The following is a 14866-nucleotide window of genomic DNA, read 5'->3' as shown; positions in this document are numbered from 1 at the left end:
TGTACAACACATGCTCTATCCACCAAGGAGGAGGCAAACAACCATCTAGGAAGCAAGGTACTGCCAGCAGAAGCAAGACTGGCCGTGTTACCAAGTCCTGGGCTACATTGAGTTTGGGCTATTGACACACAAAGATAATTGCAGTGTGAGCAGAGCCACAGAAGGATGAGAAGCATGAAGACCTTCTGAACAGACTGGAAGAGTTCAGCTTGGTCTGCTTAGCAAAGCTACAGGAGAGTGAAATGCCTCCTCTCAAACACAGTGGAAATGAGGAAAGAAAGCTATGGAGGGAAGAAAGGCACTTAAGTCAAAGGACAGTGGAGGGACAAGCACTAAAGAGCCTAAAACTGATCCTGAGTAAGTGTAGACTGAAAACCAGCTTTCTAAACACAGGAGGGATGAGGTTTGAGCATACTATCTGCAGGTTCCTGGGTAAGAAACTAAACTGCCTTCAAGAGGGAAAGTGCTGAATTTATGGAAATGGTCCTTAGATACACCTAGATACAACAGCCAAAAACCTGACTCCTCCTTCCAGGTCTCGTATCCTACACACGTGCACGCACAACTGCACACCCAGCCTCAGGGTAACTGACTGGCCTAAGCAGAAAGAATGCCTGGAAGCTAAAAAAGAAGGAAAAAAAGCATTAAATTGCAACCAGGTGAAACACAGCAGCAGCAAAGACATTATTTGTGTGCATTAGGGTGGAAAAATAAAGAAATAAAAGATGGGTGTTGCTCTCTGTTGGGATGCTGAGCTCAGCTGCAGCAGCTGACAGTAAAACACACTCAGCAAAATTAACAAACAAGATCAAATAGGTCAGCAAGTGGCAAGTTACTGGCAAAGAAGTTGTAGGAAGAAATCAGTCATTGCATGCTTGCCTACAACAGAAGTTATAAATAGGACTTCAGATTTGAGTGTATTGCTGAAAAAGAGGAACTGAAGAGAAAAAACTTTCAAGACCCTGTGACCCAAGGACTGGCCAACATCTGCCTTGGAGACTGCTGCATGAACACAGTAAAGGTTTGGATTTTGGCTCTCCAGGTCCTTTGATTATGTTGAATCAATTCCTTGGCTAAAGAGACAAACCGTAGTTTGGGGGAAGAAGGGAATTGGATTGGAACTCCAGAGTGGGTTAAGCATTGAGTGCCCTGCCAAGAACAGCTTAAGCCCAGTCCTGATGACCCTGGAGAAGGTACAAGAGCATCTGGTTGTAGTGGTCACATGTCTAGCAACAGACCAGTAACCACTTTTAGTACCTGTTCACTGCCAGGGCTTTCAGAACTTACAGCTCACATACAGACTTAAACCCACCACCCCAACACCTCTGAGATATGTGAAAGCAGGTGCTGATCTTCCCTCCTGCACCTTATCCCTTGTGCTAGCAGAGACAACACCTGAGAACATTCTGGGCAACTCCCTGTGGAGAAATAGCCATTGGGAGGGGTGTAAAGGGGACAGAGGGCAGCAGTATGTTCTATTTGGCAAATTCTTCTCATTTTAGCACCTTTAGTTGCCTGTTGCCCTTTGAGCAGAGACTAAGCCCCTGACAAAGCTGCTGGTGGGAGAGAAGCATGCCCAGGCACACATTAACCACCTAACAACTGCCTTTCATTTTTACCAGATCCTGTTAAAACATGTCTTAATACACAGCCCACCAGAAGTATTAACATTCACATCCCAGTCTGTAATAAAGATTTTCCAGACCTCCTGCATAAGAATGGCCTTTAATTATTTAGTACCATTACCCTGTATTAATGCCTGCTCTTTCAGCCTTCTCTGATTCCAGTTTACAATGCCTGCAGGGTGAACTTTTGCCTGCCTGGAGGCACAGGAGGAGCTCTCTCAGCATCTCAGCACTACCTTTGCTTTCAGACAAATGTTTTAAGTGCTCATTTGGAGAACAACATGAGTCACCAAGCTCAGGCCATCCGGAGGTTTATCAGCAGTCATTTGGAGGCGCCTTTCTCTTTCAGTTCATTAACCTCTGCTCTTGAAGGAGGTGGGGAACATGCAAGCAACTGCCGATTAGTTTAGGGGTGGAGGCGGCTATTTACAACTTTCTTGTAAGATCTGGAGTCTCTTAAGACACCTGATTCCTGAACTACCTTTTGGTGATAGAGACTCTTAACCTGAAAATCACTGCAAGGAATTTCACACTGCTTTAGCAGACTGATTGTGAACAACTACAGATAACTGCCTTTCTCATCTCACTTTGAAGTCTGCTCTTTTTCTAAAATTAAGCAGAAACAAGAGGGAGTTGAGTTTGTACAGCTCTCTGAAGAAGACAACAAGTTCCTCCCACCATCTTGAGCTCTAAGAGAAATCTAAGGGCTGTGACTTGCTTACCTTGAGGTGGCTAGAACCCTTCCTGACCCCAGCCACCTGCTTTCCCCATCACCCTTGAGCTCTCAGTCTATTCTGAAAAAGCCAAACCACTGTGAACTTCCAAACCTGGCACACAGAGTAACACAAAAAGCCATGTTGCTCATGGTCTTTTATAGACCATGACATAACTTGGGCACTCTGCAAGCAGCTACATCACAGCACAGACACACCTGCCTGAAGGGCAGGATGAGTACAGCCACTCCCAGCTGCACTATGTCCCCAGGACACTGAATTGCAAAATCCTGTATATGCAAGCCAAGGAAGCCAAGGTGGTGTTCTTATCTATTTATTGTTTTATCCATGCTACGCCATAATTGGCTTCCAGACAAACCCCTGAGCAGCTCTGCAGAGGAGGCTACAGCCCAGCTCTGTCACCTTGAGTATCACAGCCCTTTGATGCTGAGGAAACACACTTCTCCTGCTCCCATGTCCACAATGGCTGGTTCAGGACAGCTCTACCCAGCAGTGCCACAAGCAGCAGTTATCCCCACAGGACTAGTACTTTTTTTCCAGCTGGATAACTGACACTGCAAATACAGAGCATTTTCTATACAATGCTCAAAAGACAGGTGAAGGAATCCCTTAAAACCCAGGCATGAAGCACACAGGGTGCTTCTGGGGCTCCCATGGACACACAGACACCACAGAGGAGCCCTTCAACCCATTTACCCCACACAGACACAGGCCAGCGACAAAGATCTCAGTAGAAGAACCCAAAGCACTTACTTCAATGATGCTGAGGGTCTCCACGCTGGAGCCAACGTGGTACTCTGCTGATGGCTCATGATACAAATCACCTGGAAGCACAGAGGTTTCAGACATCAGCACTGGCAAAGAGACTCTCCCATAAAGACACTGAGCCTGCGCCTCTTCAGCCTCTTCTTATTTTTCTAATTTCATCAGACTGCATCAGACTGCCCTCTCCCTCCTTCCTTCCACCCCAGAAGCCTGGACAATACTGGGTCACTGATTTTCCAGCAAATTCTCCTGGCTTCAGCAAGTGCTGCAGACACTGGTGAGCTCTTCTCTCAGCACAGCCACTCGGTGCTGTTGCTTTATAAAGCAGAGCAACAATGGGAAACCCCTGCACCCGTCAGAAACCAGTTTGTGGGGAAATAAAAGGAATTGTCTGAACTATCTGGGGGAGCAGAGATTTAATATGTTCACGTGTCTGTGCCTACACAGACCAACTTTGTAGCAGAAAGGCCAAGTGTCACCTCCCACCGTGCTGCAACGGGGATCGATCTGGCTGAGCTTCCTTTCCAGATTTCATAATGATGAGCAGAAAATAAAACCAAGGCAGATACAGACAAGAACAAAGGATGGAGCAAGAGGAAAGAAGAGTCAGGAGAAAAGAGAATCATGAGCTATCCCAGCTCCCACTGGGCAATTCTCTTTTCAGCAGCACTGGGCAGAGTCATTTTGATGTTCTGTCCCAGCTTCTCCCTTTGTGAGATGAGGATAACAAGTTTTACCTTTTTCAGAATGTGGCTGTACCAATTACCGGGAAATACTGTAAAGTAGCCCATGCAGCTTTAACTTAAAAAAGAAACATCATTTACCCTGGACATCGTCGCATTCAGGGGTTTCAATTTTATCCATCAGATCATTGGAACTCCATTTGGTTATTTCTTTCGGGAACACTTCCTCATTGTCGGACAAGTCCTCTTTAAAAAACAGATGTTTGGAGAGTCACACCCAAATATGTTCACAGACAAAAGCACAGAACAGAATTTTCAAGAAAAAGGAAGGCCCCGTAACTCTATATAATCCTATAAACATTTGGATGGCTCAGGTCATCATAAACCATGATACTTTATTAGCTTTTGTTACGTAGAAACCAAAGTACCTTTTGAAAAGTAAACAAAATATTTTCGTTGCAAGATCTTAACAAGCAAAACTCCTAAGGCCTGGAAAAAAAAACACCACATTTTTAATGTTCCCATTTCAGGTACCAAGTTTAACGTTTTTCTCACCGTACTTTGTGATGCTAAAGCAGCCAGTATGGCTCAGTACAGGGGAGAGGACAAAGCAACATTTGCTACTGGGATCCTCCCAAAGCTGTCTAAAAGCTGCAGGAGGTCTTTGGGGACCAATGACAAGGATCACTATTGTTAATAGGATCAAATACCTTAGAAGACATGAGTAATGCAGGAAACATGCACTCCCCAGGCTATCTTTAGCCTGACTTCCCACTCCTTCCTACCTCAGGATCTCCTGAATCCCTTGGCTCGTTTCAACTACAGTTGATAAAGAATATGGGTCCCCAAAATATTATGATCCTAGAAGTGTAATTGAAAAGATGAGACACACAAAGGAGGGACCCTGCAAAACAGCCCACAGGAGGTTGCTTGTTCCTTTTTTTTTTTCTCCTTTTCCTTTTTGTTTTTTACTTTGAGGATGTGTCTTTTTCTCTTACAGAGGTTAAGTGCTTCCTAATTTATTTATTGTTCTGTGCTTAGTATTTCTTTCCTGAAAAATTTGGGCTTGTGAATTTAATAAAGATTTATAAACATAACAATAACAGCAGCAATTACAGACATCTTGAAGATCTAAAGGCTATAATCCTCAGAATCCCAGACTAAGATTCCCCCTTTATTATTGCTGTACTAAGAAAATTTAGTTGGAAGAATCCTCTAATGGGCAACAAAAAAAATTATGAAATATATTCAGCTTTTCAGCAAATCTGACCAACAAAAAAAAATTATATATGAAGGGAACTAAGTGCAAAGCCAAGCAAAGACCAATTATTTTTAGGATTTTCTCTTTACACTTTGACCATAAAAAGAGAGTGACCCGGGAACCTTGCATCAGCATGCCATTTCCTTTCTCAGTTATGGGAAAAATTTGAGTAAATCCCTATTTCCCTGCACAAGGAAGTGTGGAGCTACCTTTCCAGAGCAAGTAGAAAGCACAAGCACGCAACACACATGCTGGGAGAGAATTAAGAGGAAGATTGCACTCCAAGCTCCTCCAGCAACTTAATCTAAATATTAAACTTATTTCCTTGAGAGGTTTAATTACAGCCCTTATTGCTGCTCAAGTGATCACTGAATGGGATATTACTCCTGTTATTAGCATTTATTACAGGATATATATAAGATACTACTGTGTTTGTCACTCTCTGTACCAGAGTGTGCCAGTGAGTGAGGATGAGTGGGGAGTGGGCGACAAGAAATCTTCTGGGGTTGAGATTACTCCCACTGTACCACGAGGGAAGCACTTCTGAGGAACTCTGCTGGGTGTTGACTCCCATCCTGAGCTGTGCCTGTTCCCATGGCTCCCATCCCCCAAACCTCCCCAGCAGGATGATCTGCAAGCTAAGCTTCATCCCTGGGACATCACCTGCAGGCCAAGGGGCAACAAGAGGCCCCTCTGAAGAGCAGGCTGTGGTGGACAGCATGCAGAGCCAGGCTTCAACTCCTATGCCAAAATCCCACCAGACCAGGCAGACTTTTCAAACCCAGCTGTGGGGATTGCAGAGGACAAGCTGTACCTAAGTGGAGATGTGTGATGTGCCAGCAGAAAATGAGCAGATTTTCCTGCCAGCAAGCTCCTCAACATACCGCAACAGAGGTGCTAATACCAACCATGGCACAAGGCTCATCTTTGTTAATTCTCCTTCCCAGGCCTGTCAAGAGCTTATCAGGGATTCCCTCAGAGCCTGGACCCCAGGCAGAGCTGTCTCTATCTCAATTTTATTATTCAGTAAGTAAAAATGAAAACAGAAGGTGGATAGCAATGACGTTTTAATGACTCACGCCTCTTTTCTTGTCCATATAGTGCTGCAATAAATCCCTTACATAAGTGAATAAGTAGAGACACCTAAACTAAGTTGGCCTTTCTCCTCCCAGGCAAGAGACACATTCATCCCTGACTTGCACATCCTGGCCATGCCAGTTGCTATTGTGCCAGTCATGACAGTAGCACGCCACTTTCTACCCCAGAATCTGAGATGAGCACCTAAACACCTCATGCAAGAGCTCTTCAGGAATATGATACTATTGAATTTTTGAGACTGAACTTGAGCTGAACATCAGTGAAATTCCTCTTTAAAGAACTGGGGTGTCATCTTCTAACAACTGTATTTCCCAGAAAGGTCACCAACTTCATCAGCACACGTTGAGCATCTAACTTAGATTAGCATCACCAACCCAGAGAAGAGCCCATCTGTTGTCAGGAGAGATGGAGTCTCACAGGCTTAAATATGCATTAAGTACAATATATAACATGAGAGCAGTGGAACAAAAGCCTCTTCACATACACATGCACTGAGAAAATAAAAAAACCCACAGCCTTCTCCTAATATGGACAGTTAGATTCACGTGGAGAATCCTGAAATCAACACCAGTTAGTTTTGGCACCTGAAATATCTTGTTGCGTTCACTAATGTATTTCTTTGAATGGGAAAATAAGGAGTTAATAAAGGCAAACTTGGGTCCCTTCAGGCCCAGACAGGACAATTAATCATATCTCCTACTGATTAAAAAATGAATTAGAAAAACAATCAGTCATGCTGAGTCAGAATCATTAGGAGAGACCCATGGTCCAGTCAGTATTGCTGAATTTCACCCACGCTCATTTGCGCCAAATAAACTACAGTCCCAAAGGTTAAGCCTGTTCAAGATCCCTTCAGATTGATCTCAATCTGAAATGCTGCTGCACAAATGGAAGAGTCTGCTGGGGATGCCTGAAGAAGCTGCAGTGATGCTGCATGTATCTTGGTTAGAAACGAACAGACTTCAAACAGAACAGAAAAGTCTTGCTTCCTTTTCCCCTCACCCCCCACCCTCATGCTTTCCATGCTCTCACCCCCCCATTTCAGCCAACAAACGATGGTGATTTAGGCTCCACATACCATGTGCATCAAAGAATTCATCATCTGAGCTGTCATCTGAATCTCTGGCAATGCTCTGCATCCTCCACTCCGAGATACTATGGCGTGAGGGACTTGCTGGAAAAAACAGCAAAGCCTGATGTGATACCTTACAGCGGCAGGACGGAGAGTGCCCAACATGGTTTTTGCTGGAGGAAGAGTCGTGTGTTCGATCTGAAAATTCACTGCTGCAACACTAAAAACACAACCCTGGTGATGCTGGTGTGATGTCAGTGTACTGCTTTACAGCTCCTGTTTGTTTACTGTTGTCAGAACCTGCCAGCAAGATGCTACATGAAAGCAAGCTGTTTGTATCACTCTTAGGCTGTTCCGAATGGCAGCTATTTATAATTGTTAGTAGGACGTGCAAAATCAGCTGGATTTTAAACTTTGCAATTAGGAAGGAAGGCTGATTGGGAGCTTTCTTCATGCCTCTGATCAGCACACAAACCGTGCTCTGCTCTGCTCACTTTCGGGTGGGTAGCTAAGCAGAGCAGCCTGGATAGAAATAATCTGTTTTCTGGAAGGAAATTGCTTCCACACAAATTGGATTAGAGATCTATTTAAACTTTAAACTTGAATGATTTAAACAACATGCCATCCAGCTACTTCATAGGGAGCTGTCTGAGCTGCCATCCTGACAGAGCGTGGAGAAAACCCAACGGTCCTTTGGGTTTCTGCCCTCCTCACATCTACCTGCTTCTTTTCATGCTCCCCTTCAGAGTTCCCTGGGCTAAATTTAAACATGTAACAGATTTTTTCTTTTTTTTTTTTTCTTTCAGATATAATGTAGCCACAATCCAGCTTGAACTCTTCTTGGCTGGACTTGTTACAGACCAGCCGCCTGCTGAAGGGAGCACTGTCCAGAGAATGACAAGAGAGGGTTTCTCCCTTCTTTTCCCATTGCTCTTGCATGTCACACAGTGTACACAAAGCAGCCACCTAAGCTAACACTACAAAAACCTGAGGAGCCTGACAAACTCTCCTTTAGCATGTACAAAGACACTGAAAGGCTCTGGTTACTGTGACAGCCGCATGAGCCCTTTCATGCTATTGTTGTCACCGCGCTAAATCTGTAAGGCAAATTCTCTTTCTACTTTTGCTGCCAGGTTGTCACATGGCAAGAGGATGGAGACCCTGTGCAGAGTCATCTAATTGCAGCTCAGCAGCCCCCAGCTCTGCCCCACGCCCACCCCTCGGGGAGCAGCGCGAGGAGGTTGGCAGAGCAGGGCTGATGCACGCGGGAGTGACGTCAAGGTACTCGCATAATAGCTGCTAAAAATAGAGCCTATAACAACATATGGGATGGTGACAAGGGTCCTGCTATCACCAGAGGTCTCGCTTGGATGGTATGGAAAAGCCTGTGATCTTCTGGAGAAAAGGTGTTGCTTTTTCCAGCTGGAGGTAACAGCAAGCCAAGCCAGCCCTCCTTGCTTCCATATCTTAATATGCTGCCAGCACAAAAAACGGATTAAAATATCTGCCTGACGTACTTCCCAGCAAATCACAAGTCATTTTTATTTTTTTTTCATTACTTTTTCTTATAAAAGCAGAGACATTCTGCAGTCTTAAAGAAATTTGTGCTTGCTACCAGCAAAAACCTTCCAGTGAAATCCTAAGAGATCTGAAAACTACAATGAACATGTCAGCACTGGGAGAGGGGCTCATACAAAGAGCATAATGACAGACATCGATATAAAATCTTGGTGCAAGCAGCATTTTTATCTGCATACAATGATTTATGAAGCATCTGGTAGGTTCTTCCCTGGGGCTCACTCTAGTGAGTCACAGCAAGGTAAAACTACTGCTCATCTCTCCTTCACCCCGGGATGAAATCAGTGATGGGAGTGCTAAATAAAAATGGAGACTCAACTTGCAATATTTAGTGCATACGAGATGAAGAAGCTTCACTCACCCAGATGTCCTTTTCCAATATCACTGGAAGAAATTCTGCCCCTGGGGGGTTTCAAAAAAATCAGGGGGTTTTTGCCCTCTTGCTGTGGGACCTCTCACCCAGCTATCAGCTGAGTTTGGTTAACAGGAGAGGGATCTGCTGAGGGTTCAAGCCTGCAGCTCACTGAGGATTCACCCCTTTGGACAGAATGATCTGAGGAAGGGAAGAGCTTAACACACCAATAAAAAAGAATGTGGCTGCCAAGGGGGAGCTGAATGACAAAATTCAGGACTCGAACGTTCACAGAGACCTTAACAGCAAAATCCTAGAAGTTTGCTGAGTGGTATTTAAAAGGGAATATAAATGTGATTCATGGTCCCACCTCAAGTCAGGCTGTGAGGTTTGGCTTCTAAGCAGCCACCATACACAGACACCTCTGGAAAGCAGCAGTTCCCACCCCCCTTTTTGGGGGTGTCTGCCTTAATTTGCCCAGTAGCTGATGGGGCTGCTTGGCTGTGTAAGCTACACCACAGCACCCATGGAGCCCAACACAAGTGTCTGAAATGGGTGGCACCAAGAAAACTGTAACCCCAGCCATGGAGCACAGGGTGCTGCCTTCTGGAAACACAAGGCAGGTAACAGCAACCCACAGCAGGGTCAGGTTGTGACATGGTGAACAAGGAGACATCCAGAGAGGGAATACCACTCAAGGACCAGGCCTTATATAAGCCACCAGCAGCTCTTGGGTAACAGGGACTAACTCTTCTGTACCACTGTTTGTCTTCCGAGACCCAACACTGCTGGCCAGCTGCTGCCTGCTCTTCTACTGGTTTTTCCTAGCTACCCTGCTGTTGAGATAGGCAAGAATTTTGCCATGTGCCACTGAGTCACAGTTATGGGATGACTTAGAAACATTCCCAAACCTGTAACAGGTCACCTGAGAAGACTGAGCCTCCAACACCAGCAGAAAAGGCCTCTGAGTTAACAGGACTCACAGGAGAAATATGCATGGTTGCAAAGGTGCCGGCCATGAGGAGACATGGTCACACCTCCCCAAAAGCCCACCTCCATGCAGTTCAGAAGAGCAAAGCCAGCAGCATCTTACCTCCTCTCTTTGAAGATCGTGATGACTTGGAAGAGGTTGACCACTGCTTGGTGAGTGATCTCCCAGAGGCCGTTTCATTGTTACCAGCAGCATCTTCTGTGTCAGCAGGCGAAACTGCGTTGGCTTCAACATCCTTCTCACCAGGAGCATCTTTGACCCCGTGCTGCTCAGTATCATTTTCACTGCAGAACTGGGCCATCTTCTGAGCCAGCATCAACTGTGCCTCCTTCTCCAGCTGCCGGATATCCTCAATGGTGAGCCCATACCACTCGTCCTGCCAGCACCAAGCCTGCCGGTGGGCACGGACCATGACCTTCCTCAAGCCTGCAAAGCCACAACGCTCCCATCAGCTGTGCTGCACACCTGCAGGAATCCATGCTTTCCCTTCCCCATAAACCTCAGGAGGATATTAGAGTGGCATCAACACCACAATGCTAGAAGCTGCGCTGAAGTACCTTCATATAGCAAGTCTCAGGATGGCCAGCTGGTTGCTCTGTGCACTTTATCTCAGTTCTTGCTAACCAACCAAATTAGCCATCTTCTGCAACTGCTTTTAACCTGGGAAGAGATTTCCTAATTCTGAATCCAGGACTTTGTCCAGTGGCTGTCTGCACCAAGGAGGAGCCAGATGCAGACCACAACTGCAACTCCCATGGAGTTCTGGGAATTTGTAATGTTTGGATCTGGCCTTCAAAGTGAGGTATGTTCCCAGAAGAAAAAAAGAAAAAAAAATAAAGCAAAAAGCCAACATTAACAACAAAATCACTGTTGTTTTTTTTTTTTTGCCCAGGAGAGCTTCACATGTAGTGTTCCTCGATGAACACTACATAGCCCACCACAACTGTCACATGGCAGAACCACATCCCACATCTGCAGTGTTATGACTAAAGTCTCTCCTTCCCTTGGAAATCTGGTTTCTGCACCTAGTTTCTATATATCAGTGAAACAGCATCACAAACATGAGCTTCTGAGATAATGGGATGGGAAGCAAAGAAGGGGAGGGAATAAAGATGCTTTATTTTGGAGATACCATCTGTCTTCTGCTGCATGAGAAAAATGAAGTGGGTAAAGCCAATTTCAAATATTCCCACCTATCATATATCTGAAAGGAAGAACTGTCTTAATATCAACACATGGTGCTCCTGATCAGGCCACAGAAAATTTCCTTCAAGACTCCAACTTGTTGGCTATCATCATCATACCACCAGGACTTTTAAAACACTTAAGCCATGGAGGATTTTCAACCAATATTATTGCTCTAAAGCTCAGGACAGGTCAAAGCTCCAAACTGCTCTTTATTACTGATGGGAACACACAGCAGTGATGGTGCTTTTAAAAGCTTCTAGAAATACTGACAAACTAATCCTCAGGAGCCCTTCTGAATCAAAATCAAAACACCAAAAAAAAAATAATCAATGAATAATGTTCCCCCTTTAATTACTGGGAAACTGAGGCAGAGATGGGCTGAAGGACATGCCAAAAGCAGCAGTGGGATTTGTTGTCAGAAGGATTATGGATCCATAATCCTCACTGCTAAGCCTGGAGCAGAAACACACTGAGCTGAAAAGCTGGCAGGCAGGGTAGCCAACCTCTCACTCTAATGGAGACCTTGGCCAAAGACCACAGGCCCCACCAGCACCACTGCTATTATGAGACAAAGAGCAATCAACAGGCTACATTAAAATCATTAATGGTTGGGGAGCTGCAGCTCGAGCTCTAAGCACCCCCAAGAGGAGAGGCAGCCCTTGTAAACCACCCTCCATTTCCAGGAGCATGGCCAAGCTGGATGGTCCCACCGCACACAAGGTTTCTAAGGTGTTTCCAGCAACATTTCCTTCACCATTGTACCCAAAGTCTCATATCTACTGCCACAGCTTGCTCTTCAGCCTAAATACCCCTTTTGTTTTCACCAGTCTTTTTTTTTTTTTTTTAATAACACAAAAAGCCAATTTTTATATAGTTATTTCCTCCCAGGCCTGAGCACATCATTTTCTGCTCTGCTCTTTGGTTAGTTCTTAATGCCACCAGCCATCCCAAGTCAACCTATCAGGAGGAAATAACCATTGAAATCAGCAGCTAATGCAATGGACCAGCTCAACATGAACTTCATTTGCACTCTAAGATTAAATATATTAATATTTTATGCATTTCTCTGCCTGACTTTCAGAACAGAGCTCCATGTAGGAGAGGCAAGTTTGAGCCAGCAGACTGTGACATTCTGGGGGCAGAACAAGGGGCCTCAGCAACCTAATTCTGTTCAACCTTAGTTGGGATTCAGAGTTATTTCTCCCACCAGATTACTTTTCACAGAACTACAGGAGAATGTTTTCACCTCTTCATCTCTCATTATGATTGACAATCAGTCGAGCTTAAAAACAAAGATTAAACTCCCATCACATCCACACCGAAAGCCAAGAAAATGTTTCCCTTGCTGTAATTCACTCCCCACCATCAAAACCATCCTTTGGGCTTCCACAGCCACAACATCCACTTCTACCTTGCTTGAAACACCTTGAAAACAGCCTGGGATCAGACCCAGAAGAAAACAGTCCCCTCTCTCTCATCCCATTGAGATGAAATGCTTTGGTTTTTTAAAAAAAAAAATAATAAAAAATCAAAGGAACCCACACATGCACAATTGTACACAGGCAGACTGAGCTCAGAAGAACCTGAAGTTGTTATTTTGATTTAATTATAACATTTCCCACTGTGTTGTGCAGCAAGATCACCTATACAGAGTCTAGCAGGGTGCAAACATTGAAATCCCTTGTCTTTCAACTCATCACCTCAACAATTCAGAGACTGATTGAACCCATGAGGTGCTGACTCTTGTAAATGATTTGCCTGCAGATTGTGTTGAAATTAATCTCCCAAAAAGAAATATAAATGACCACTAGATAAGCCAGGACAGAGAGGACTCTCTAGTTGAATTTACAAAGCTTTTCAGTTCTGGATTTGTTTTTCAAATTGAAGTAAAAATAGGAACTGAAACGAAAATAATCAATGCAAATAAAACAAACCAAAAAAACTCTCCACCAAATCCTACCCAAACCCTTTCAACTACCCACTGACTCTGTGGCAACATCCCAAACCAGTTTAACACACCCTCACAATTTCCTGGCAGTGGGCAAAGGATTTCTGATTTTCCTTGTGCAACACTATTTGATAGTCACAACAGATCCCATAAGCTCGTCAGTACCAGTTCTGGTTGCCTGAATGTACTGGACCAAAGGTAACTCACAGCTCTGTCTCCTTGCTTCCCTACCTCCCCTGGCTCAGATCCCTCAGGAAGAAAAGCCCATGGTCACACCTGCACTGTGCTACCTGCAACCTGCCAACCCTTGAAATGACTCAACTTGCAGGCCCAATCGATAAACCTTCCATCGAGGGCTTAAGTGAAGCAAAAGTTCTGCAACAGAGATTCCTAAAACCATTCCCCACTTTATCACTGTGCAACAACTGGGGCATATTTAGCCAAAACCCCCCCTGGCTTAGACAAAGCTGTAGCTACTGAGATGGGAACACTCTTTGCTGTAGTGTATAATCAATAACCCGTGCGCAGGCAACGCGCTTGTTTCACAGCAGTAGAATTGTAACCCACGTGGACCATTAGGAAGCAAGTGGGAGCAGAACATTATGCAGTGCCAGTCCAATTAAACTTAAATTCTATGGGAAAGGAGTAAAAAAGCATACAAATATTACAGCCAAGTAGACTAATAGCCCACAATTTTAGTCTGTGTCTCAGGCTGTCAAAGCACTGAGTAACTGTCCAATTAGTCATCAGAAAAAATGGCTCTTGCACTCAGTAAGACTGAGAACATTTCAACACCATCCCCCAGAGCTACTCCCTCTGCATTCAGTAGCCTTTTCTACATATCACAATCCATCCATCACTTAACTCCAACATGCTCTTTCAGGTCATTCTCTAATTTTAGTGTGCACCACTAAAGAACTGCTCCTGTCCTCGGGCAGAGTTTGGATCCCGCTCTTTGTTTCTGCCTTCGTGACCATGCACAGAGACAGCTAACATTCCCCAATAAACTCACTGGCAGGAGTTGGAAACAGAGGAAGCAGGAGAAAAATGCCAAGGTGGGTGCCAACAAGAACATCTATGGCACCTGAGAGCTTGGTCCACCATCAGCTGCACAAAGGTCTCTAGCTGCGTTGGGTTACCAGCTGAAACCCCCAAACTGGGATCAGCCTGGTCAATCATGTTGTAAACTACATCTTTCCAACAAAAACATCCTCACACCAGCTGTCCTTGGTCCATGTGCTCTGGCACTCTTCCCACTCACTAATGGCCTCCCCATGGCTCCTCCATTGCAGAGGAAGGCCACACATCTTCTACAGGAAATCAAAGCCTTTGCTTTCACTTCTTACTCAACTTGGTCTTGCCTGAAAGACTTTTCTGATTTTATGCATCTTAGCCACTTTTAAAAACAGTATTTGCCATCCTTCTAAGAGAGTGGAAAGGCTTTTGAAAGGCAGACAATGAGCTGGCCCTGCTCTCCACAAAGCCTCAATCAAGAGGAAAATGGCAGGCAATCTTTCAGGAAGTACAAAAGAAAGGTTTCTAAGGGACCACAGCTTAATCTATCCCAAACA

At 44.7% G+C, this 14866-nt stretch overlaps 1 protein-coding gene across 8 annotated transcripts in view; it reads right to left on the bottom strand.

The window, feature by feature from the left end:
* The window catches only part of PITPNM2 (phosphatidylinositol transfer protein membrane associated 2), a 132054-nt gene that overhangs the window by 29615 nt on the left and 87573 nt on the right, over positions 1-14866 (bottom strand). For all 8 annotated transcript variants that reach the window (XM_051634139.1, XM_051634140.1, XM_051634142.1 and 5 more), the window contains 4 exons: positions 10262-10585; positions 7245-7340; positions 3949-4053; positions 3113-3183 (listed from right to left, as the gene is read on the bottom strand). In XM_051634139.1, coding sequence (XP_051490099.1) covers positions 3113-3183; positions 3949-4053; positions 7245-7340; positions 10262-10585 — 596 coding nt within the window. The remainder of the gene's footprint in view (positions 1-3112; positions 3184-3948; positions 4054-7244; positions 7341-10261; positions 10586-14866) is intronic.

Source organism: Apus apus, chromosome 16 (assembly GCF_020740795.1).
Source record: "Apus apus isolate bApuApu2 chromosome 16, bApuApu2.pri.cur, whole genome shotgun sequence".
In the NCBI taxonomy this organism is placed as follows: domain Eukaryota; kingdom Metazoa; phylum Chordata; class Aves; order Apodiformes; family Apodidae; genus Apus; species Apus apus.
Note: the sequence above shows the minus strand (reverse complement) of the source record. Positions and strands in the feature narration are given on the sequence as shown.